This window comes from Zosterops lateralis (assembly GCF_965231275.1).
Source record: "Zosterops lateralis genome assembly, chromosome: 3".
In the NCBI taxonomy this organism is placed as follows: Eukaryota; Metazoa; Chordata; class Aves; order Passeriformes; family Zosteropidae; genus Zosterops; species Zosterops lateralis.
Genome location: NC_139764.1, coordinates 6,553,036 through 6,579,412, shown reverse-complemented (window position 1 = coordinate 6,579,412; position 26,377 = coordinate 6,553,036). Strand labels below are relative to the sequence as shown.

Genomic DNA, 26,377 nt, shown 5'->3' with positions numbered 1-26,377 from the left:
AGGAAGACACTTCTTGATGGCATGTCTAAGCTGACCTGCAGTATTACCAGAAATGTGCATTTCTGGTAAAAAGACTAAAGAGGCTGCCACAAATAGAAGTGAGCTTGAACTGCATGTGAAGGGAAGACTATGCTCACCCTGTGCTACTGCATTAGCTCTGCAAAGGCTCTTCCAAGACCCATCTAGCAGGAAAAAGTTTGTCCTTATTGCAATGCCAGCATCCTTTCTGAAGAAAATAGGGTTTGTGTTCCAAAGCTAATAGATGATTTTTTTTTTTTGGGGGGGATATTCTTCTCTTCTTATTTTTATGTTATTTCCTATGTTTACATTTCACGCTATTTATTTTTAGGTGTACACAATTTTATTCCTGCTGCTTTTGGGAAAGCAGTGTTGCTTTGCCTTTCTTTAAAAGCTATGTCACTTCATTCAGAACTACTGACTCAGTTTCTTTGAAGTTATGACATTTCTAATTCAGGCACACTGGTTTCTTACTCAAATGGTGCATCTGCTCTAAATATTTTAAGATAAAACACTTTTTTCCCTTTCATTTAAAAGGATTATTCACAATGTTTAAACTTTCCATTAAGATGATTTTAAGAGGTTACTCATACTGGCTGTAAGCTACAGCTCTGCAAGCCTCATGGGATCAGATAATTATAGAAGCTCCCAATACAAAAACAGCTTAGGATTTTTGAGTGTTCCAAGTGTGGACAGTATGTAAGGGCAGGAACACATAATCCATAGTTCTGTGTCAAGGAAAGGAAATAAACCCTTGAGAGAGAATCTGACACATTGTTTGCATACAGAATAACACACCTTGCAACACCCATTTCTGAAAAAGGGAGGGCAATAGGTCAGTACGTATCAAGGTCTTTGTGCCCATCTATAAATCACAAAAGAAGAGCAATTCACAGGGATTTTGTGAGGATAATTTTCAGTGCTGGTGATCCAGGTGGGACTTGCACTATATTTAAGGCCCCAAGGGACAATACTGCACGCAGGAAAAAATGTTCTGTGGGATGCTGGAGGTTAACTCTCCCTCCTTGGCCTTCCCATGATGTTTCTCCCTCTGTCACCATAGACATGAGCTGCTGGGAAATGTAGTGCTTCTCTTCCCCACAGAGAAGCTAAACAGAAATGGGAACTTGTAAAAATATCAAACGAGGGGAAAAGGGAATTTCTCTGCAATTTTGGCAAGCAAGGAGTCCATCTCCCTCCTCTCTTCCCTATTTTAATACCATTTCCAGTTCTGGAAAAAAAAAACCAAGACAGAGAATAAGGGAAGAATGACTGTAGCTACAGAAAATATTCTGAAGCAGTTGCTCTTTCTATGCCCTTCATATTTATTACTTGTCTTCATTCACTCCCCACTTGCCAAAGTAAGGGCACATTTGCAAGCACTGCTAATTATGGAGTTGAGAGGATTTTGGAAAACTGATACAACTTATGTTCTAATAGCTCCCAGGCAGCAAGGGAATCTATTACTAAATCCCTGCTGCAGCTACATGGCTTTCTTATTTCTTGTATACTCCTTTGAAATATCTTGTAAAATGATCTTGACAAGAGGTCTTGAGTTGAAAACCAAGGGTCTGTCACTGCACTTTCATGATGCACCTGTACAGCATCTTCAACCACCAGCAACAAGGAACTTTTATTTATTAGGAAACTTCACAGATGCTATAAAAGATTACATTGCTATCAGAGACAAAATGAGGCCTGGGGCCTTCAGAGAAAACCATTACAGCCATTAGGACTGGTTTCATTTCCCACCTGCCCAAACAGATTGTTTTCATTTTGAAGGCTGTCGTGGTTTTTCAGGTTAGTGCTAAATGATCACTTTAAAATTAACCAGTCTTGGGAGGCCAAATAACACACCAGGATACTACATGAGACTCTCATCTCCACAGATCCAAGATGTGTAATGAATTTGGGTGATCTAATTCCTGGAGTTTATTTATGTTTTTCATCTATCGTGAGTATAAGCAGCACGGGACCTATCCGAGCAAGGTATGAGGGCAGTGTTAGAGAAGCAGGCAGTGAGGGTAACAGGTGAGAAATATTATCAGAGATCCACAGAGAAAGATTTCTTCTATGATTAATGCCACATACAGTCCAGGCAGTCAGACAGAAAGTCAGGCCACAGGGGTGTCACATCAACCACTCTGCTATTAAGATATTTTAATTTTTCCTTAAAATGAGCTTTCCCCTCACTCAAATATAGCAGGGAAGTGAAAAACCTTACTTATCTTTAGATTACTGCACAAACTAATTGTTCCAATAATAAAGAGTGCATTTTAGATGAACACTGCTAATAAATAATTTAAAACAGACGACATTGGCTTGTATGTACACAACTGTTTTCACTAAGCAGGTCCAAAATAGAGCATCTGCTTTAAACATTGTGCAAGTAAAAGATGAATCACTGATAACAGTTGGTAATAATAATAATAATAATAATAATTCCTGTTAATCATGATCTATGTTTTAATAATTCTCTATTATTCTCCAGTTCTCCAGCAAAATTGGTATAAAATGACAGTGTGTGCAGTTCTAACTTGCAGTACCTCTGCCTGTGTGACCAAGTGGCCATGGATGGACCAAATCCAGTCACCCCACAGGGAACTGCTCTGGGGCACATGAGCTTCAGGTGCTCTTTAGGATGGCTCCTGGAGGGGATGTGGATTCTATGGAGAACAGGATGGAGTCACAAATCCTGTTGCAAGTAAGAAATTCATGGCAGACATTAATCCACAGTCACTGTTGGAGGAGTGGTCTCTGTAGATGTTGGGTGCCAGTGGTACAGTGGGGTGCTTGGGGTGCCCCAAAACACACACAGCTCACCACAGCTGCTTGTCTGCCTTATGCTGAAATAGCCCTCAGGAGCTGCATATACAGCAGAACAAGGATCTCAAAGCATCTGGGCACATTTATCACAGAATTATCACAGCTTTTGAATTTTGAATTTCTACACTAAAAACTTCTCTGTGCAGCCCTTACGGCTACACAGAAAACCCTGAGGACTGAATGTGTAGCCAGGACATGTGTTATCATTGCAGAGATCCTCAGGCTGTAGGGTTGAGGGCCCCTTCACATCTAGGAAGTCCCAGACAGCTCTTTTGAGGCACGTGGCCAACACTACGTCAGGATCCTCCACAGTGGAGGAAAAGGCCTTGTTGGACCTTGTGAACTGATACATCCTGAGTGCCAGAGCAGCTCTAACACCATTATTCCCCCACTGAGCTAGTTTATTCACTGGCAGTTGTCAAGCTTTGGTCCATCCTTCGTTCACATTCTGCTGGGGAGTTTTGCTCACCGAGCTTGCTGGTCTCCTCCACACCACTGGCAAACAGTGGGTCCACATCTGAATGGTCTGGCAGACAATATTTTTAACTCTGAGTTTAAGGAGAAACCCAACCATATTATGCTCAGATCTGGCAACCTTTTGCTACATGTTGTGGACACACATTTCACATCACAGCTATTTTTTAATGCTCTGTTGTTTGCTTGTATTTCATGTTTTCATTCAGCTGGAAAATACAAACAGCATGGCTCAGCTTGGAGGTGAAGAACTGCCAGTTTGTATGAACACTTTGATAATAGAAACTTGGTGGTGATTACAGCTCAATGTCTGCTGGAAAAAAAAACAGAGGCCCTTTAGCAAGTTTTCTAACATAGTACAACACTGGTGCTTTGTTCTTCAGCAGATACTCAGCCATCCAGGGGACCTCCAAGCACACAGAACTAAATCGTGTAGGGCTTTGACAGATGCTCAGTGCCAAGTTTTGCTTGCAGTTAACAGATAATTTCAGTTGCCTAAGCTGATGGTAAACATTCAGTTATTCTTCATGACTCTAAAGGTCTTCTCTGCAATCACTGCTTGGCTGAGCTCTCCACACAAGACATAGTGATTTAGTGGCTGAACGGGCAAAGGTACAGCTGAAGAGTAGCCCAAGTGTTCTATGCCTGTGGTGCCAAATGCAAATTCTTTGAATGTTCTAATTATTTTTAGGCCTTATTAAAGACTTGCATAAAATCAGTAGTAAAATAAAGCTTTAAGTAGAATTTATTTATACCGTTGCTAAATTTAATTAAACTAGTTTAATCTCACCCAGTTATCTGAAATCTGGATCATAATTTATACATTAGGTTCCAACAGAATGGGAAAAGCTGCCTTAAGCTGCAATCAAAACAGCAAAGGAAATCCAGAATATTAATACTTTTTGTACACAACCCTTTGGTCAGGCATTGCAGGTCAGCACACACAACGTCAGTGTAAATGAAAGAGAACAAACATACATCTCGAGTTATTTTCCTGGGTTTTAAACTATGTCCTTTTGCAAGTTTATTCCACTAAATCACTACGGCTAGGATTTCACTAGGTGAACCAGCTTTAATAAGTGAAGTTTTCATCTCTCCCTAGCTAAAAGAGTAACCTTACTTGAAGCCTTTTCAATTTCCAAAGTTGCCTTCAGCTGTTAGTTTCCAAGAAACAGCTACTCCCAGCCTCTGTGTCTCCCTCTCATATGCCACTGAATATCCACCCTATGCTTTCAAAAGTGTCTATGACTCTGGCTGTGTTAACTGGCAGATGTTTTTAGAGACTAGAAAGTGTTTAGTCCCTGTGGACTAAAAGTTACATGATGACTTCATCACATAAGCAAAAGCTAATAACGGGAAAGCAAGAAAGCAGACAAGTGTTATATTCCAAAAACATGATGTTTCCTGTGCTTCTGGCAAAGCTACTTCTGTGCCTGAAAAAAGGCAAATCACTTGAGTCTTGGTGCTCAAAACACACACACCATCGAATTGCTACGAGATAATTTATGTGCCTCTCCCTTAGCTGCCTTCCCCACCAACACTCACTCTCCTTTGGATGGAAGTGAGAGGGTGAAGGCAGAGGAAAGGCAGTGTTTGTTTACCTTCAATATCTGTGCACCAACTATGTGCCTCACAGCACTGGCTGGAAAGGGGTTACTGCACCCAGGAGTTTACAGCCAAACAACAGCAGAAATCCGAGCGGCTGCTGCAGGACCATGCACCTCAGCTCCTGCAGGGAAAGACTCTTTCAAGTGCACGGCTTTGCCCTCTCCATTTAGAAAACTTTGGAGACGGATACAGGAGCGACTGGAAGTAATTAGCATAAATGGCATCTGCACACAGAGGCAATGCTTGCTGTGGTTTCATATCAAGCCATCAGCAGTGGACATCATGCCCTCTCTCTCCACCTCCCTGAGCTGCCCCAGTGACAAATCAAGAAAGCAGAGGACGTGGATTCACAGGAGAAAGGCCTCCCTCCAGTGACACAATGGGGAAGAAGAGCAAGTGAGTAGATAGGGAGAACACCATGGCAAGACACTGTGAAGACCCTTCTCTGTCTAAGAGGGGAGAAAAGATTGCCCTGGACGATTGTATTATGAACTCTATGCATGCATATATAAATTTTCCTAGAACAGTAAGGGAGGGGGATATTTCCTAGAGCTGATTAAAGAAGCATGACTCGATTTTCAATTTCAAACGACTCGGGGGGCATTCCAATCGACTGCAGACAGGAAATGAATACCATACATGCACTGAACAAGGCAGATGCTTTTGAATCTGACACTTACGTGAAATGAAAATATCTTCATTTCTGTCTCTCTTCCACCCCACCATTGCTAGTTAGTTCTGAGCTATTTTTAGGATAAATGGTTTTATTTTTCAAACTTGTTATAGTCTTAGCATGTGCCTGAAGCCACCCAGACGCCACCGACAATAAAGTGTATGGGAGCAGGCAAAAAGCATCTTTAGATTAATCCCAGCAGCCCAAAACAGCAGCAAGGTAAGAGAAGAAAGACAAGAAGCTAAATTTTGTGTAACTTCACCTCCTCTGGTGAGGAATAGAGATGGGGACCCTCATGGATAAGCCAGATCCATGGAGGGAGAACAGCTCTATACAAAGAGAGATCCCAAAGCAGAAACGGCAAGAGACACTGAAGGCTGTGGCTCAGAACTCACTTTCAGCTACTTAACTCTGATAAAGAGACAGATTTTTTCTCCTCATACAGTTCTCACAAGCAAACTGCAATAATTGTCATGGTAGTATTGTGGGGTTTATAACCCAATATAACAATGTAATTGTGGCTCCTTTTATCAGTGGCAGCAGTGCATTTCAAGGAATTGGCATATGCAGCTCTTTTCCCCACTCAGTCCATATGTGTGCAAACACAATTTCAGCTGCATACTTCCCTTGTATTTTATTGTAGGAATACGATAAAGGAAGGAAAAAAAACCCAGAGAGGTGGTATTAATCTGGCCCTTACTCTGATGTTATGCAAATAATGAGCTCATTTTATCTTGATGTTGAGACAGCCAAAGCTGTATTCCTAAGAACATGAAAAAATGATCCTCTTAGGAGACAGAAGAAGAAAGAGGGATGGGTAGGTGAGAAAGGCAGCTTTGATTTACATTATTCAAAATGCCATGAATGCCAGATTAAAGAAGAGCAGGAATCGAGTTCACATCCACTGAAGGATTTCAGCAGCTTTTTCAGAGCTATTGATCTCTCAAGGGCAAACCCTTTAAAACACTGGGTGATGCCTCTAACTAGCCAGAACTCCCACCTTATACTGGCTGAGCCTCATGTAGTTTGCTTCCAGCAGCTGAGGAAAGCAGAAACAGCCAAGGCAATGCTGTGTCTGGGTTCGATGAAGGACACACAGAGCTGAGCACAGAAATGGAAGGTGTGCATTTTCTGCACCAGATGTTGCCTCTCTAATGGCCATCATGGTAGATGTTAACTGAAAACCAGATTTCCCACTGACAGACCATGCGTTTGGTGACCATGGAGTGCTTGGTCTGAGGACAGAGTGCTGTCACCCTGATGAGAGCTCTGGGCAGGGCTTTTTTGCTCAGTGCTGACTTACTAATAAATATAAAGTCACCTCATATTTTGTGTGGGATGAAGGTGGAATAAGACATCTAAGGAGCTACTGCAGCTCAGCTGGCAAGCAGTGACTTGCTCATGAGTTTGGACTCACTGGTCTAATCTGGACACCTAGAAGGCACAGGATCCTACCCTAAATCAAGTGATGAACTGGCAAATGCACCACAGATTGGCATTTTCCTTCCCCTCTTTCCCTTCCTTGGGGCAAGTTTGGGGCAGACTTTGGAGTCTGGTAGACAAGCTTCCAGGTGTTCTGCCTTGTCAATGGGCTTCAGGATCATGCCTTAAGCAAGAGTCACTGGAATTGGCTGCAGTAAAGAAATTTAACCTGATGCAGCCCCAGATGGTTTCCTAAGAGCTGCCTTTGGCCTTCTGATGTGGATCCCCTTGCGGCATCCCTGGGAGCACTCCCTTCATGCTGTCTTCTACATTTTTTATGCTGCACACAATGCTGCAACAGCACATTATGGATTATTAGTCTCTTTCCAAGCTCTGCTCACATTTTGAAGCCTATCTGCTCCCACCAGCACTCAGCACACCTTGAACATTTTGAGGAAATGAATGACCCTTTTCCTCCTGCATGTTTGGATTGAGAGCTAGTGCTGCTACCATTTCAATACACATCAAAATTTTCCAGGACTCTACCAGGCTGAACAGCTCATTTGAAACCTCTGGCACTATTTTTCTGACATGCCTGACGTCACAGGCAGTGTGGCTGCCCTGGGTCTCATCTGAGATCTATATTCACATATAAAGCCCCCTATTCTTTCCCAGTAAAAGCCTGGACTTTGGAGCACAAGGTGAGAAATAGATACTCTATTGGCCAGCTGCAGTGAGCCTTTAATAAATAACAAAATAATCAACTCTCATAATGGAAAACAATACTTCAGAAGTTCTGTCCTGATAAAACCTGTTTTCCTGTTGTAGAAAGGAATAACAAGATAGGAGAAGTTAAATGCTGACTGCCTAAACAAACTGAATTAAGAAGAGATGGTAGGAGTAATGATAGATGAATTGCAAGCCACCTTCAAATGTTAAAGTTGCTGTACTCTTCTGCAGAACATTAAGCATATACTGCAAAACTCCAATAGACAAGGACTGTGCTCTATAAAAATCATGATGAATGCAGGCTTGTTTTTATAATATGGAGGTCCTAATCCTCCTCTGCCTTTGCTCTATTGTTACAACATCAAAGACCAACTGCTGGCCAAGATACAGTCAATATGAAAAGGGCGACCAGCAAATTTACTGCTTGACTTCATTCCCTTTAAATGGAATAGGCACCATGGCCCTTTTTCAAAGTCCAATCACAGACATATATCTTTTTTATTGGACATCATGTACAATAAAGTGAAGCTGTAACTTGGGAAAAAAATAGAACACCTTAAAAAAATCCCATGAGGTGAACATTCCTTTATAAAAATATCACTGTGGTTACATGTTTTGAAAAACTTCGGGCACTCCACAAGGCAAAAGGCATGGATTGGCTAGGTTATAGTTTAGCTAAGATGCATACCCATGCCTAATATTGAGTTGGTTTCCAAAAAATACCCCAACCAATCAAATTTATCACTATAAAAAGCAATATATATATATATATATATATATATATATATATATATATATATATGACAGAATGTCAGTATCATTCAAATAAACTGAAATGGCAGCATTTACGTCACAAGAATCATTAACTGCTTTGTTATAGCCTGCTCTGTGCAATAAGCCTTTACAGGCTTCCTCAGTCCAGAGAATCTTAAAATCAGGAGCACAAAATGCTGATATAAAGACTGCATCTTAAACAACTCCAGCCTGATTACTGAGGTAACTTCCAGAGGCACTTTCAGATGAGACTTGCATCAGCAGACATTAAAGACAGTGGCAGTTTTATTGCTCTCATGTTGCTAAATAGAAGATGAATAATTTCTGGCTATGAAATTAAACAGTGCATAGACAATTTACATGATGTAGGAGGCAAGTATAGAGGGGTGTTACAGAGCCTATGCTAGACAGCTATGGTTTAATTTTCTGTTTTAAACTATTAATCCTTTTTGTTTCTCTGGGTAGCTTGTGCAAACAGACATTAGTAGATCTCTGGTTACTAATGTTATATCGAGACCAATGACATGCTGATTTTAAAATCCTGCACTGATTCATGTGGCAGGTAAAACCAAGCAAACTTATGTTTTATCTTTATAAACTTTGGCATCTGCTTCCAGTGGAGTAATGATGGCTTCTTCAGGCAAAAACTGCGGATGCTGGGTCTGGATCTAAGGCAATAAAGATACCAAAGCTATGTAAATAATTTTTGAAGCCCTAGCTTAAAAAAATAGTTATGTCTCATCGCTAGGTCCTCTTCCCTGTTATTTCTGTGCCATCAGTCACTTCCTTCTATCACAGCCTGCAGCACAGCTCTTGCAGTGCAAGAACTTCACCTCCTGCTCAGCATTCCTGGGCATCCCTCTATTAGAGAAAGTGTTTCAGCTGAGTGCCCAACCTCAGTACCTGAGCACCTGACTCAATGGGAATGCAAAAGCAAGATGCCTGAAAGGAGTATTTGGGAATTTAAATCTGTCCCATGGATGACACGGACCCAGTCATTGCTCCTTAGAAGAGGAGGAATCCACTTTTCTCAGAGAGGAAACGTTACTCTTCCCAAAGAAGAGGAACTACTGTGGAACAAACAGTCCTGGATTATTCAGTGCAATGAAACACAGCAGATGGAAATTAATTCATGCAACATGAAGAAAGCCATGTGCCAGGGCCCAGCTCGTCTTTATGGACAGAGGTCTTGATGACATGTGCTATGTGTTTATCAGTTCTGTGGAAAAACTGAGCTGTGAAAGATCCATATTCAAGAGAATCTTGGCTCTGCAGCTGACACAATTCATTGGCTTGCCTTGCTCTGTGGAAATCGGTAGAGCGAGGTCAATTTAAACACACTGAGAACCCAGATCTAGCACAGAACCATAAAAACCAAGGGATGCTTGAACCCCTTCTGCCTTTCAATGCGCACCAAGAGTGTGAGAGAAAGATTTCACCTCTGATTTTCCCCTCTCATCTTCAGGAGCACCTCCCTACATTAAAGGCTTAGAGATGAGCAACTCCAGGCCTGCTTTCGGCCAGACTGCTAGAAGAGAGGAACATGAGAGATATGACCCACGCTGTGAGTTCTCCAAGCACTCGAAAAACAAGGACAAAAGGATAAAGGAACTGCTTACCAGTACCGCCCACACCAGCTCCTCTAACCAAGCATTCTGGTGCCACAGAAGTGACCACTGTGGTGAGCCATCCCTTATTACAATAATAAGTTACATTTCACTTTGTTTTCTTTCTTTTTCTGGTATTTTGAATCGAAAGTACATGGAAACACCAACACTGGAAACATTCTGCTCTTGCTGATGTACCCATGAGCTCACTACGCTGTTTCTTGGAAATGTTGTTCACCTCTGTGCTTTGGACTATGAGTTTAGCCTGGCATTTACTGTCTTGAAAACTTGTAAAATAGGCACAATGGTCTCAAAGTGCAACAGTAACCACTGCATCACTGAGTGCTTCCTTCTGCCTTTTACTGAAGCACTTTTTTTTCTCTTTAAAGTTACACTTCATTATTCATTTCTGACAGGGCCTCCATTCAGGCTGGAGATCCATTGCACTGCATATTGCTCACAAGCTACACCAAAAACCTGGAACCTCAGCCTCCACAAGCTTGGGTTGAGGTTTGAAAAGTAAAATAAGGGGGAAAAAAAAGACACAATTGAAAAATAATAGTTTTAAAATATCATCTTTCTGATAACTGAACATGATTCAGTCAATTCAAAGGGCTTTTATGGAGTGTGGCCTTAAAGCTGACAGCAAGGTAAGAGCTGTAACAAAAGGACCAAATGAGCACTAACCAACACAGGGAAGAAAACAAATGAGGCACAACTGAGTACTACCACCTCTGTTTGCAAGGAAGACTGGCAAAATCACACAGAAGAGCATAAAGCAACCAACTCTGACAGTTAAACCTGCCAAAGTTGCTAAATCAGGGTGTAAGCACTAAGCAAAACTACATTGCTTCAAATTTTTAGGTTCATGCGTGTGTAAGGAAATGTCTCAATTGCCTGTGTAATTGAAATATGAGTGTATTTCAAGGTTTTAAAGTGATGCAGAAGAATGTAAGCATAAGAGAAGCATGGGAAAATAATTTCCTAGCATTATTTGCACGCTGTGCACTTGTACACAATAAAGGAAAACAAAGGAGAAATTCTTAAGCATGAGTGCTCACAAATCAGTGCATCTTAGAAAACATAAGAGATTTGCAAACTGATTTTTTTCTTCCTACTGGAATACATACCAATGGCTGGGTTTTCAGAAGTCAACTCTATCACATATGATTTCAGAAAGATTTTCAAACACACACATTACTTTGGCAGGCAAAGCCTGCATTGTCTGCATCATTAGCGGTACTACTGCCTCCTGCACTTCACTTTCGATGAGGTTTTCAGATGCTGTGACATAACACAGCAGGAGTTTCCACCTTATTGACAATTCTTTCATTATTTTCTGTGTTCTCCACCATTTGGGAACAATTCAGCATTGATTACCGATGTTGTAGATATGAGCAGAGACAAAAGAAGAATGCTGAATTCTTCTGCCCTCACAAACCACAGCTCCCAGTCTACATCCAACATAACCTGTATTGGTTAAACAGATGTCTCCTCAGCAAAGGAATTCCACGGCAGAGCAAGGTGTCACACAGCTGAGTATGCTGAACCTCTGAGTACTGGGGCTTTGCTATTTACCTGCAGGTCATAACAGTGATGTTACAGACCACAGGGGAGTACCCACTGACCAGCACCACACAGCACAATGATGACAAAATTGTTGAGGCCACCAGCAGAGCTGCAGCTCTAGGCCTCCTGTTTTTGTGGACAGCTGACAACTAGGAGAGGACAGAGCAGGGAAATGTGACTGAACCTGAGGGCTGGCAGGAGAAGAAAAGGAGAGGGTTTTGTGCCAGTCAGGCAAGAGCAAGGGGTCAGTAGCAGTGTGTTGTATCACTGTTATAGCTGCTGTAACCAACTGCTGTGTTCTTCCTGTGGAGAACAAACTTCTCTACACAATCAACAAGAGTGAAAAACAAAAGCTGCACCAGAACTAATGCTGGTTGTCCAAGTTAGACGAGCCAAAGTGGGAAGTACCAGTGCAGCTCCCCCCAGGATCTCTGTACCTACGCCTGGGCTCTCTACTCTCACCAAGGGCAATCACTGCAGCTCTGGACTGGCCCAAGAGCCAATTTCACACCTATCACTCCTTGCATTGCCATGAATGATCTGTTTGGCCATAGGGCTCAAGCCCCTGGTAGCAGGTTTCCTTTTAACCCCTCTGCCCTCACACACAGCCCCAGAGTAGAGGTGAGGAGCAAGTGAGAGAAGAGAAAGGCAAAACAAGGAATGTCAGTGGACTTTCCCCCGTAGTAGCCACTGTGTTTTGTGTTTGGCTCCAGGACCGTGGGAATGGACATGAAGACACTGTGATGGCCCAGACTGAATTTAGAACAACACACACTCTGCTTTTTTCTTACAAATAGCCCAATACTATATAGAGCTGGGAAACAACCCTAAATCTTGCTCGAAACAGAAATGAATAACTCAAAGAGACTCTTCAGTAGGAAGCACTAGGAAAAAACAGCTCTGACTTATAGTTACAGAGACAAAATAGAGGCTCCTTGTGATTTAATACCAGGTGTTTATCAGTGATGATCCAAGACATGCAGCACAGTAACTGCTAGCTGTTGAGCTGAAGAGGTGTTTAGCAAAATGTGCCTCATCCAAACATCTTGCTAAAATTTAACTCAGGAAGTTACATTCATACCTGCCTAATACTGCTCCTTGCAGCCATAACTAAATAAAATATTCTTGGATACCTGTTCTGAATTATTGCAGTAGTCGAAGCCACTAAAAATCTTGCCACATCCTACCCTGAAGTTGTAGTGGCTCTTTTCCACCAAGCAAACTTTAATTTGCTAGGAAATTAATCAAAGTGATAGGTATGAAGAGAAGTTTAATTAATGCTTTCTGGAGATTTCTGGGAGCCAGGTTTGAAAGGTGAAAGAATCTCTCCTGGGAGCAACGGATGCCAGAAAATGGTCCTCTGCTCAGTGCAGCAGTCTCAGTCCTTCACCTTTGTTTCCCATTTTATCCTTTGCTTCCACACATGCAGCAGCAGCACATGTAAAGCTAATCACCCTTCCTTCCTCCTGGATCCTGGAACAAGCCACAGCCCATCAGCAAAGCCACTAAAGAGCACACATAATTCCCTCCCTTGGGAGATGACAGAATGAACTGCACATGGTCTGAGCCATTGCTAAATCTTAGTGCATAACTGAAGGAACATATGCCAAAGGGTGAGCCTTAGCTAAGAACCTACACAGAAAATCTGAGAGCAGGCAGGTTTCACTGTCACTGCCAAAAAAGCACAAAACAGCATCCCCTGTGACGAGGAACCAAAAGAGACTTTGGACTGCAGAGGATCAGCCCGCCCAATTCACAAGCCACCTGCTCTGAAAGCTATTCATGTAATGCATAAACTTCTCTAAAGGCAGAGAAGGGTTTAGTGTTCATAGTAAATACATGATGTACATCCACCTCCTGGAACCTTACACAGGCTAAAGGCAATCTGGAAAACAAGAAGGCAGAACGTGGAATTGACAGGTTTTCAAAGATGACTTAGACGATCGGTTCCTATTAGAGCAAACCAAATGTAAAGCTCCAGAGCTGAAATTAGCTTCAAAAAACTTGAGTCTAAAACGCTCCCAAAGTAAACAGCTTGAGTCCTACTTAACTGAGGGAGCCAGAAAGCTGAAATATGCCACTGTATCCAACTGGAGATCGTTTTGCAAATTGCCTGAAACAGTACGAGGGTCAGCAAGAACACAGAAGCCCTGGAAAGACTGAAATGCACCTCAGCAAAGGTACCAGACAGCAGCACACCATTGCTAAACTACTCATGGCCTTGAACTGGGGATCTTGGGAGAAAATTACAAGGCTCCTCATGCAGCCTGGAGAGGGACTCTTGTGCAAACACTTATAAGCAGCAGAATGTGTTTCTCCTGGTGGGGCTCAGAGAGCGCTTCTGACACGCTGTAATTGCTTGCATGCTTATTGAGGAGGGGGGCAAGGGCAGGAGCAGGGTGATTAAAGGGGAAAAAAAAATCTGTTTACAGCATTGTGCTGCTTTTCAAATTATGTTTTCTTACACGGCTCCAGTTTTAAGCACAACTACCGAGTTTTGGGCTAATGTTATACTGCTGCAAGTGTCTTAGTGGAGAATCTGACTTCATGTGCTATGGCATATATTGTTGGTGGCTCTGTTACTGCATTTTACAAGGTCATTTTTCTTGGTGTGGGAACACTGTTTTTCTTGGTGTGCAAGGCCTGCTATGGAAAAATTAGAAGTGATGGGGATAAACTTCATGGTGAAATATTTTCTCTCAGAATGAAAGCACAGATTTTAGAACATCATAAAGTATTAAAAATGTCTTCCAAAATTTATGTTCAAGCCTTCTCTTGGTTTTAGAGCTATGTAAAAAGATAAAAACATACCCAAGCTGCTCTTTTCCATCTCTTAACATAGCTTCACTTGCTCTTCTTCAGAAAAGAAAGTTTGTACTTCTTTATTTCATAAACATACTCCAGAACAGCTTCTGGATGATAATTAAATTAGACCTAGTAGAATTCTCAGCAGAAAAAAATAAAAAATCTTCCACCCTCCCCAATTCGCCTTTTTTTTTTTTTTTTTTTTTTTTTTTTTTCCCCCCCGATTAGAAGAGATGGAAGGAGGGAAGTAAAATCTGATTGAGCAACACAAGGTTGATTCCCTCTCATAACTCAAGACTGTGGAGCTATTTTACAACTCCAGTGTGGATTTCCCATTTCGTGTTCCTTTGCCCTGCCACAACCCAGTTGTAACAGCAGCATGAAACCGCAGCCACACGGAGCTCCAGTCACCAGAGTGAACCCAGGGAGCCTGTGCTTGTACCTCACCCGTCCCAAAGAGGACCACAGGAGAACACTGGGATTTTCTCCTCACTGCTGCTCCTTCACAACCAGCCACAGTGGCACAAGACAATCCCAGACATTTGGAACCTCTGGAGACACACACAGAGCATGGGGAAGGGCACCAAAGGGGAAAAAAACAAGAGGGAGGAAAAAAATAACTTGTTTAATTTTAGGATGGAAGTGTTTTTTGTTGTTGTTGTTGTTGTTGTTGTTGTTGTTGTTGTTTTTCCTATATTTCTTTCATCTCTCAGCCTAATTAATTGCATGGGGTTAACCCAACTGAAAGATTAAAAGAAATCAAAACTTATCCTACAAAATCCTTCTCTCATTTGAAGGACCAAGGGATGGGAGAAAGAGAAGCTCTTCCTTACTGAATCAGACTTCAAATGCTGACAAGTGTTTTAGACTATTTACATCTCCAGCAATATTTTAAGATTACTAAGGATTCTTCCTGAATCCGTTTTTTGTAAAAAGGACCCAAATCTGACCATCTCATTTGTGCAAACACACTGCCTAAGTCCTCACACACCATATCCTCAGTTAGATAATTGCCAGGGACTTGTGATAAAAATTTGCCATGTTGAAAGACATCTTAAGCATTTGTTGCAAAGATCACTCTTTCCTGGATTTGCCACACTTCTTCAAGTGAAATTCCATCAAATGCAACACTGATCACTTCTCACAATCACAGACGTACCAAGACAGAAAAACCCTGAGGTGTGTCTAAGTGCTCATATCAACAGGTCTGAGTTTGTGCAGTTCCATTTCCCACACTGATTCCCTCCCTCCGATTGCAGTGCACCGGGATTTTGCATTTCACTTCAGCACGTGCCATGATACAACCCAAAATCTGCCAAAATCAGAAGATCCCAGTGCAAACTTCCCACTGAGATCTATATTGTGATGCTCTGAATGGAAGCCTCTGCCTGCTTAAGTGCAACTTTCTAAAGCAATAGAATTCAGCTAAGCAATGGAATCCCTGGAAGTTACAAAACCAGAAAATTGATAGACTTCCATCTGTTTAACCAGTTGCTCTAATCAATATCCTTTCCCCCCCATAATGTTTTGTACAGATACAGCCTCTCAAATAAGTAACTGCAGAATCAATTGAGTTGGGAAGTATATAAAAATCTTGATCCTACAAATGGCAAAACATTATGAAAATATGAACTGCTAAAGCTATCACAGTGCTTAAAGGCACAGAGTTTATTAAGTTAATCTGTAAAACATCACTGGACAGAAAAAAAAAATCTTGAAGTCAACAATCTACAGGTTTTCACGAGACAGCCAACTAGAGTGATAATAACCCAGGATAATTATCTGAAGATGATTTTCCTCTTGTTTCACCCTAACCTCACAACAGTGCTCTAAAAGGAGCTCCTCAGGGAAATGGCATCACCCAGAGTTCCCACTCACCCAGATGTTTCTCTCATTATGTTACAAGCCTGTCAAGAAAAGGCAAATTCAGGGTTATTCTAATGATAGCAAACACCTCATAAAAAACCTCTCCAAATTTACTTTTCCAAGGAACATCATTTTAAAAGGCATTCCCAGTGCCCATGAGGAAAGAAAGCATCATTTATAAAACATTATTACCAGAAATCTTGCAGATATTAAAAAAAAACATCCTGGAATGTCAGGCCGGTGATAAAACTGCAGAGACAGCACGGTGGGGCCTTACCCACAGTGCAGGGCTCAGCACTCCCACCAAGGCAGGACTCCCACCAAGTTCAGCAGGAGGTTTTTCAGAGTTAGAGGGACCTGACCCCAGGCTGTGACTGGGATGTTGAGCCTGCAGCTCTGGGTCCCCTCCTATGGCTAGTGGGTTCATTTTGTGGGCCACCAGCTGGGGATCCCATGCATACAAGTGACCAGCACAGCCTGCACTCTTCTCACTTTTCCCTTGGCTTTTATACTCTGCTGGTGCTGTGATTTTTACCCAGATGATGGGCAGTTCACGTAAATTTATGGTGATAATAATTAGACGTTTTTCTGTCAGTTCATCACGCGACTTGGTAATTGATTTTATTTTACCACTCGGATAGAGGGGAAGAGAGCTGGCCAGGGCACATACAATTGACCAGAGATTTACAAGCTTTGTCTGAGGATGTTGGTGATTCTGCAGCTTTGATCACTCTCTCCAGCCATTATAAATGAATGGCAACATGTGCTGCCGAATAAAAAAATACCGAATCAGAACAACAACAACAAAAAAGTCCTTTACCTCTGTCAGATATAATACACAGTTTGGTTTCATGGGAGAAGTATTTCAAAAGACTGGAACGGGCTAGCTGGGTCACAAGCGCTGTCCTTCACACCACAAGCACTTACCACCCTAAGTTTGGTGCCTGTTTCAGGGCTGAATGTCAGCCTGTCTCTTGATGCTTTCCAAGGAAAGCCATACACTTACTTCCAGTATTTCTCGACACCGTACACCTATTTGCTCCCCTCTCACTCTAGGGAACGCTGTCCCCCACCTGAGACACAGCTGCCTCCATCCCGTGCCCGCCCCTCAGGCTCCCCAGGCGTTCCGGCCGGGAACACGCGTGGAGCCGCCCCGACGCCTCCCGCACGGCATCGAACCGTCCTGCCTTTGCCACCGCCGTCCCCGACAGCCTGAAGCCACGGGGAGCGGGGGACACCTCGCCGAGCGCCCGGGGAAAGCCCTGGGGCGGGGGAACGCTCGGAGTCGGGAGGGCGTGAGAAGGAGGAGGAGGATGAGGAGGCGGCCGGGGCAGGTGCACGGCGGCGGCTCCGCCGGCCCGGCCGGCCCCGGGGGACGCGGGAGGGTGCTGGGGGAGGCGGGGCGGCACTCACCTGCCGCTGGCTGTGGTTGCCCGTGGGGGCGTGGGGCTCGCCGCCGCCGCGCAGCACGGTGATGTGCAGGGTGAGCAGGAGCAGCCCGAGCAGCAGCAGCAGCTCGGCCGCCAGCCGCACCATCCTCTTGAGCCGGGCGGCTTTAGGGCCCCGCGGCGGCGGCCGCGGAGGAGGCGGAGGAGGAGGAGGAGCCGCGGCGGCCGCCGCCGCCACCACAACCGCAGCCGCCGGCGGAGCGGCCCCGGCCCCGGCCCCGGGAGCCGCAGGACGGGCGGCGGGGACCGCGGCGCTCTCGGCGTCGGCGGGGCGGGCGGCGGGCGCGGGGCAGCGGCGGCAGCAGCAGCAGCAGCAGCAGCGGGGGCCGCCGCACCACGGCGGAGCCACGTCGGGGCGGGATGCCGCGGCCAGAGTCCCGGCGCTGCCCGGCGGCGGGCGGCAGGTACCCGCGGCCGGCGGCGTCTCTGCGGGCAGCCCTGCAAGCCAGAGGCACCGCGGGCCGTCGGAAGGAGGGAGCGGGCGGCCGAAGCCCCGCCGCCTCGGGGAGCCGCGGCCGGCGGAGAGCAGCGGGGTTCGGCGGCCGGCGGGGAGACGCGGCGAGGACGGGGGGAGCCGGGAGCGTGTGTGCGAGGGAGAGGGAGGAGGGAGGCAGAGCCGGGCGGGGGGGCCGGGGACGAGTCTCACATGGCGGGGCAGCCGGGACGCTCCGAGGGGAGGAGAGAGCTCGGGGCTATCGCCTCCCTCCGCGCGCGGGGATGGGGGTGGCCCCTGGACCAGCTTCCCCCGCCGCCGCCGCCGTGTCCTCGCCCGCCCCGCCGCTCCCCCCTCCCCTCCCGCCGCCCGTCGAGGCGTCGCCCTGCCCTGCCCTGCCCGCCCCGCCGGGCCCGCGCTGCCCCGGGAGGGGCGGGGGGGACGGAGCGGGGCGCGCCGCGACCCCCGCCGGCTGCCAGCACCGAACGGGGCGGCCGCCAGCTCCCCGGGGAAAAAGAGGGGCGGATTGCAGCTTCCCTCTCCCGACCCCCTTCCTCTTCTTCTTCCTCCTCCTCCTCCTCCTCTCTAGCGCCTGTCTCAGCCGTGGGAAATGGGATAGGGGGCAGAGTACGAGGGGCTGCAAAAAGCTTCAGCTGCCCGCTTCCCTCCCGGGGAGCTGGATACCTGGCTCCATCTCTCCTCTCTCTTCCCTCCAGTCCCCTAGGGCTGGCAGGGGCAGCGCCGCACTCTCTCCTGCCACCGTGCGTGCGTGTTTGCGAGCGGCTGCCGCTCCTCCTGCCTGCTGCTGCTGCTGCTGCTGCTGCTGCTGCTGCCGCCTCCAGACCCACTTTCTCGCCCCCTCGCTCTGTGTCGGGAGAGGTACGTGTCGGATGCTTTTATACTGCCCTGCCTCCTTCCCCTGCTGTCCTCCCTCCCTGCTCCCCCCCTTTTCCTTCGCCCTCTCTGCAGCTCCTGCTCCAGCCTGGCGTGTCCCCCCCTCAACCCTGCTCCCCTCCTCCCTGGCCCGACCTGCTCCTCTCCGTGCCCTGCTTTGCCAGGACACCCCACCCCACACACGGCTGCACCTTGTGTCCCGTCTGCCATCTCTGCTCGGCTGGGATGGAGCTGCCCTGGAGGGACACGTCCCTTTCAGCTGGTTTGTGCATCCCTGGTGGGACTCCACTGGCGTTTGACACTCCTTACTCTTCCTCTTGGTTGCTGACCTATGTCAGTACTGTGGGAAGAGCTTTCTCTCTCAGACGGGAGGCCCTCAAATTTAGAAGTAGTGTGGACTTGAAAATATGTGAAAATGAGGGTTGGATTATCGCTTGCTGTAAGTCAACGTCTCAGTGTCCGGTCTGGTCCAGGGAGCTGGACCGACCCCTGTGAGTGCTCAAGTGTAACAAGAACAAACACAGCTCAGATCAACTTGAAGCATAAATAAAGCCACCTAACAAAAAAACCAAAAAAACAAAACAAAACAAAACAAAACAAAAAAAAAAAAAAAAAAAAAAAAAGAGTTTTGGAATCTTTATTGTCGTTCTTGCACAGTCGGAAATGTGTAAAAATGAGGATACGAACAATCTGTGAATGTGTGACAGCTGGGAGGCTGAATTGGTCTAAAATATCTAAATTGGGGGAAAAAAAGTGTCCCCCAACCTAAAACATTTTCATCTGGAGACCAGTGTCCTCCACAGGGTTTCCTGCATGGTAAGGGTGAGATGTTCTTCCAGCAGTTCCAGCTGGGACTGAGGCATGTCACAGGAGCCTTAGCCCACACTGCCCGACCTGGAAAACTCTTGAAAATAAACTCCTGGAAAACTGGCACTTCTGGGGCATGAGGAGAGTCAGAGCTCATGGGAGGTTTCTTGCAGGTCTTGGAGCATCTGAAGGCTGTGGTCGTGAACGAGTCAGAATGACGTCTCATACCCTCCAGTGATAACCGCTGTCAGTGATTGCGCAGGAATCGGGCAAGGATATGGTTAAAATAATTGCACTGGGGTATCATTAAAGATGTGACCAAAAGCCACAAGCCTCAAACCCTTCAGATTTAAGGATTTTTAAATCCACAAACATGTTAGCACTGCAGTAGGAACGATCAGCACAGGGTAGGGACTCCCAGGGGTCTGCCCTGAGTGCATCAGAGGTGCGGCTCCCAGCTCGTGAAATCACTTGTCAAAAAATACCGTGTGTGGCACTGATGCTCTGGGATCATACAGGGCCATTCCATACTCTGCATAAAGCCATAACAGCCTGTCAAGTGGCTTTTAAAAAATGTGGTGCCTTTTTTTTTTTTTTTTTTTTTTTTTTTTTAACCCAAACATTCCTTGGACTAATCAAAATATCGAGAAGATAAAAACACCGACTGTACTTCAGCTGTGATCTCTGGCTCTCCTCCTGCCACTGTTGCTGTGATCCTGGTGGCAGCGAGCAAGAGCAGGGCAGCTACAGGAGTCAGGCTTGGCAGCCAAGAGGCACAAGTGTCCTCCTGGTTTGCCAAAGTCTGACCATACCTAGTGGCTGTCAGTGGATCCCGGCTGCTGAAGAAAAGTGGAAACTTGGCACATGAGTTCTGTATTTCAGAGCTTAATAGTACAAATCGACAGCCAGAGCAGGACTGAAGGCTCCTAATGTGAAACAGTCTGAGTGACAGTCTGGTTTGAAACACACACATGGATCTGCCGCCGAGCTCTGGGTAATGCAAGTTCTGCCTTGCCTTATGAAACGGAACCAAATGACATCTTTAATCCAGATGAGATGGGCCCGTACTGGTGCTCGTCTCCTCATGGCACATTAATGCCTTGAGCTGTTGTGCAAAGCCAGGGAGGGACAGAGCAGTGCTGCTCTCAGCTGTGAGCAGATGGCAGTGAGGAACCAAAGCCTCTTCCCACTGGAAAAAATTGGTGTAAAAGCGGCACCTGGGAATGGCACTGCTGCCTGTGTGGCTGTCTGGGGCAGCAAGGCAGGGTGTGCACACGCATGCTCTGGAGATGCCTGTTTAAATTCACAAACGCTGTTCAACCAGCAGATGATTTCACTGATGAATCCAGATGGCTGAATCAAGACCTGGAGGAGAGATGGATTTAAAAGCAAAAGGGAAATTTCTCTTTTCCCAGCTGGGTGGACACTTGCTCAAGCAGCTGCCATTTAGTCCCTGGAGAATGAAGTCAGGGTTCACCAGGAAGAGGAGATCCATAGCTAGCCTGAGGGGGATCTTGCTCCTGGGATATGGTTATGGACACAACAGAGAGGTGGATCAGCAAGTGGGTCTGATGGTGGTGCTAGGGTAAGAGAGGTATGTTCCTGTGATAGCTCCTTCCCTCTGAAAGTTCACAGCTCACATCTCACCCCTCCACCTCCAGCTTTTACCTTCCATTTCTCTTCTCTTCAGTGATGAAAGCAGACTCAGCTCCTGTGCACTTCCAGCTGCTCACCAGCGCCAGGGAGAATGCCCTGAGCCCAAGCTCTTTGATGACCACCATAGTGCCCAGCTATGATGGTCACCAAAGGTGGTGTGGCTGAGCTCATGTGATGTCAGTCAGTAAGCTGTGGGAGCTCCCCTGATACCCCACAGCTCACAGATTCTCCCACACCTCACAGATCCCATGTTCCTTATGGCACAGCTCCAAGAGCAGGTAGTGGCTGTCCATGCTGCAGCCTCCACCACAAGGTGAGGACTCTCTCCTGGGAAGTGTTTCAGGAGCCTGTTGGGTACAGCTGTAATACTGCCAGAGGAAGGGTCCAGGGTGTCCCTTACACCAGCCTGCCAACAAAAATGCCACTGTACCACCTTCAATGCTCCAGGCCAACAAACTCTGCTCAGGGCTGAATTTGTGATGTCCTTGCTGAGGTGTCCTGATGGTGATGCGCCTGTCTCCTGCCCTGGCCATCACAGCTTATCACCCCATGTAGTGCCCACCACAATGCCCAGAGCCAGCTCCTCTTCATCACTGTGCAGGCATCTGCACTTGGTGTTGAATCCTGAAAATCAAAGGATTGCCAAACTGGGACACAGCACATTGCAGAGGCTGGGTGGTCCTAGTGACTGAAATGAACATTTCAGTTCGTTTCATTGATCACAAGTGTGAAGAATCCTCACTTTGGATGAGTGCCACCAGGTGACAATCTTCAAGGCCAACATGAAAATGGCTGGATTAGAAGGGGAGAGAAAAAAAATCAGTATGATATAATATAAACCAACATAACTCACTTCATGTGCTTTAACTCAGAAGTGAGAAGGACCACTGGGTTTTCTGTCACAGTATCAAGACTCACTGGGGTCCTACACTGAAGCAGTCCCAGCAGTTAAAAATTACTGGTGTTTACCTGACTGTCCACTTTACCCCTTTACTGTCCATCCTGGTATTGCTCCAGGACTGTGAAAACATCCTGTCTGTAAGGTCTGACAGCTTTTCAGAGAAGCACTGCTGGTCCTCAGCCCGCACCCACTCCCAGGATGCTGTCGTTTCATCTTTAAGCCTCGGGGTTGCTTTAAATTTATCAGGGATGAAAACCTGGCTCCACTGAAGTCGTTGGCAAAGCTCCCGTTGACTTCAGAGGAGCCAGGATTTCACCCTAAGATGCTTTGTAGATTATTGGTGAATGGAAAGCATACGTCTGGCTTCTCCTGGGTTATTATTTTTGGTGGTGACCTCTGCTCTGGCAAGCATTGAGCAAGGCTGGGTTGAGACAGATGGTTAAAGCTTTCCCTACCTCTTCCCCTGCTTCCTCACAGGGGCTTTGCTTTACGGCTCATCATCTTGGATGCTGCTTATCAAGAAATACCTTCCCCATTGCCTGCCGGTGGAATTTAATGCCTGTTTGCCCACACTGCCCTTCCCCCAACGCCAGGAGATCAGCAGATAGGAGACAGAATGGCTGATTAGCTTCTAGCTCCAACCTCTTAGCTATAAGCTGCATGCACACACAAGGGTCTTCTCTTAAAAAAAGAAAAAAAAAAGGGAAAGAAAAAAGAATAACATTCCCCTGCAGGCAACCTAAGTCTTTCTGTGACTCATGGTTCCTTTATCTCAATAAATTACTACTTGAATAGTAACCACTCTCTTTTTAAATCAACTGATTAGCTTAGAGTTCTCCATTTTCTTGCTTCTCCTAGACTGGTGCTTTTCTTCCCATCTACATATTTTGCCACCAGCTGGGGTCAAGATTGCTGAATTTTGCAGTGCCTGTGTGACAGGCTGGAAATTCAGCAGCCACTTTATTAAAACTTGAAGCCAAACCGGAAATGTATAACAAGTCTGGATTATGGAATATGGAAATGGAGAAAACAGACAAAACAATCCAGCCCAGTTCCCCAACTGCCAGGTTGGGTTTTTTAATACCAAATTCTCTTTATTTTACACTCTGCCACATTTTCACTTTTCAATGTGCTGTACATTTTTGTACTGATGATGTGCAACTGCACTGGAGCTTTTGCCAAGCTGTGGCAGTGTGGGACTGTGGGAACCAGCACGCCAGGCAAGGTTTTCCAGGAGTGCCCAAAGACTCCAAATTCTGCTGACTTTCACAAGAGATTCTTGCCACAAGGCAATTTTTGCCTCTTTGGAGAAATACAGTGAAACCAGCAAACGCCTTTCCTCTGAAGAGAGTTTTAGCTCTGCAGAAGTGCCTGAGTTGGTGTAGTGGAGCTGAGTGTTTCAAACCGAGTAAAAGCTCTGACTCTAGATTGAGTTACTGTGGTTTTCTGGCAGCAGTGCCAGCCATGTGGCAGAGCTGGCCCCCTGGCCCAGGGCAGCCAAATTTATCACTAAATTCAAATTATTACATCAAATAACAGGTAAGGCTTCAGCTCACCCTGTGTATATGCAGGCTGTCTGCAGTACTGAAACAGGTCTGGTGGGAGCTGAGTACAAAGGAAGGAGGTGATCCTGGCACAGCTGATGGCTGAAAAAGCTGTAAATTACCCTCAAGTGTTGTTTGACTGAAGCTTGAATTTCTTGATCCCTTCTGACAGGTCTTGTCCTATGTCCAGCAGCGTGGCAGCCAGCGTTTTTGAGAGAAAAAAAAAGAAATAGAGATAAACAGAGCAATTCACACCTTCTGCACCTATGGTTTTCAACCTTTCATTTCTTTCATTTCAGGGAAAACATCACATTATTGGCTTGCAACTGGCTCTTTTCAAGTCTGCTTTTGTGACTCTGGAGGTCGGAAACAATAATAATAATAATAATAATAATAATAATAATAATAATAATAATAATAACAACAAAACCAGAAGGCCAGTTCAGGCTGAAGGACAGCTCTGGAGCAGGAAAGGGAAAGAAGGATTTCACAGTGAATCCTGTGATGGTGGGTGAGATGAAGGCCTCTCTCCTAAAAGAAGGGTTTGCCTGTGTCCATTGCAGGAAGGAATTAATTCCCAGAGGTGAAGAAAATAGAGCTCCTTTCTGGATGGCTTCAGGTTTCAAGTGTCCCCTGGCTTCACTTAGGTGATTTAACACACCTGTAGCACAGCCTGTGCAAAGGAACTCGTGTTAGTGAGTTGCTGCACTGGCACAGGTAAGGATTTGCCTAGTCTAGTTATACCTCCTGGAAAGGGGATCAAGGGGTTTCATTTTATTGGTTTTGCTCAGTCAGTTCCTCTGCTTGGTTGCCAACACTTTGTATTTCCTAAGATCTTTGTGCTGTGCTTTGTCAAGTCAAAATTATGCCACATCAGTGAAACATTTGGTTTTGAAACCTGCATATTCTAACACTCCAGTAATTAAATACTGAAGTGCTGAGTTTGCACTAAAGTTTCTCAGCCCCATTTTGAGCCAGTGCTTTAGGAACCAAATAGTACTAATGATAAACATTCTCTTCTAGAAAGCAGAATTTTCCAGGTAAGCACTGCATAACACAAGCTGATGTAGGAGGAAAAAAACCACAATCCTGTCACTAGAGAAGGAGTTTGTTCAATAAAGATGGCAGAAGCATGGAGAGTGAGGGCAGGTTCTTTACCTGCCATTTGCCTCTTTCTCTGAGAGCTGTTGGTACCCCAAATCTGAGCCTGATGACAAATGCTGTATTCCCTGCAGAGACATCTGAACGGTCTGTGACCAGCCTTTTAAAACACACATTTTCTGAAATGCAGGGGATAAGTTCTAATGGGAAGGAAATCTTTGTTCTGTAGAGATTGTGACAACCTGCTCAGCAAAGGCTTTTGGCTGTAAGGAAACAGCAAGAATAGGCTCAGAGTTACTACAGCAGGTGAAGAAATCATTTTAACTAGCATTAAACACATTTTATTAACTTGCTGAGGTGTCAAATGAATTTCTCCTGGGCTAAGGATGGGCAGTTGGATTATATGCTCCTTCCAGCAGGGTGTTTTTGTGTCCTCCCTTAGTGCAATGTTCCTCGTAGCATTGCCCAAGTCTGCGATACCTCAGTACCTAAAATAATAATAATCTCAACACCAAATAGTGAGGCACTCCCTGGGGAATGTCCCAGCTAGGAGAGGGCAGGAATAACTGGGGAATGTGCCTTTAAAGGAGGATGACTTGATGACTTTATCAAATAAGGTGACAGAGAAAGAAAACAGAATCGGGACCTCTCATGAAGTATTCAATTCTAAGAAAACCATCTTCTGCTACCCGACTTCCAGTGTGCTGTCTGGCAAACAAATGTGCACACTGCTCGTGCTCTCAGGGGCAGTTTGGATAGCAACAGCTTCACCTGCTGTCCACGGTGGGATGGTGGCAGTCTGAGTGGGCCTGAATGAGATGGTCAGAACACAGAGAGAAGCTGCAGAAAGGTGCCAAGAGAGCCTTTGCAGAAACCTGACTGGTGCAGGCAGGGAGCACAGACACTCACCAGGAGCTGGGGAAATCACACAAACATCTCCCCTGGTCCTGCCAGAAGCAGAAGTTTTTGGGAAAGTGCTGTGGTTGGCTGGAGACACTGGTGTGGGCTGGCTGGGGACTCCTCTGTTCATGGCTGTGGTGGCTTTACAGCCGTGCCCAGCACTTGGAGAGAGGGAGGGAGAATGGCTCAAATGGGCAGCCCTCTGGTACCTGCAAGAGAGGAAGTCACTGAAGATCAAAGTAGGTGTTTATTCAAGGCAGCTGGCTTGTCTGCAGAAGATTTTCACTCCTCTAGCACCCCGAAGACAGCAGCAAGTGTGATA

At 45.7% G+C, this 26,377-nt stretch overlaps 1 protein-coding gene across 1 annotated transcript in view; it reads right to left on the bottom strand.

The window, feature by feature from the left end:
* ISM1 (isthmin 1) overlaps positions 1–17,907 on the bottom strand; it is a gene marked incomplete at its 5' end in the record, with an annotated part of 39,689 nt that extends 21,782 nt beyond the window's left edge. The window contains one exon of the mRNA XM_083856095.1: positions 17,785–17,907. Within this exon, the coding sequence (XP_083712221.1) occupies positions 17,785–17,907 (123 nt within the window). The remainder of the gene's footprint in view (positions 1–17,784) is intronic.
* Positions 17,908–26,377: the final 8,470 nt, after the last annotated feature.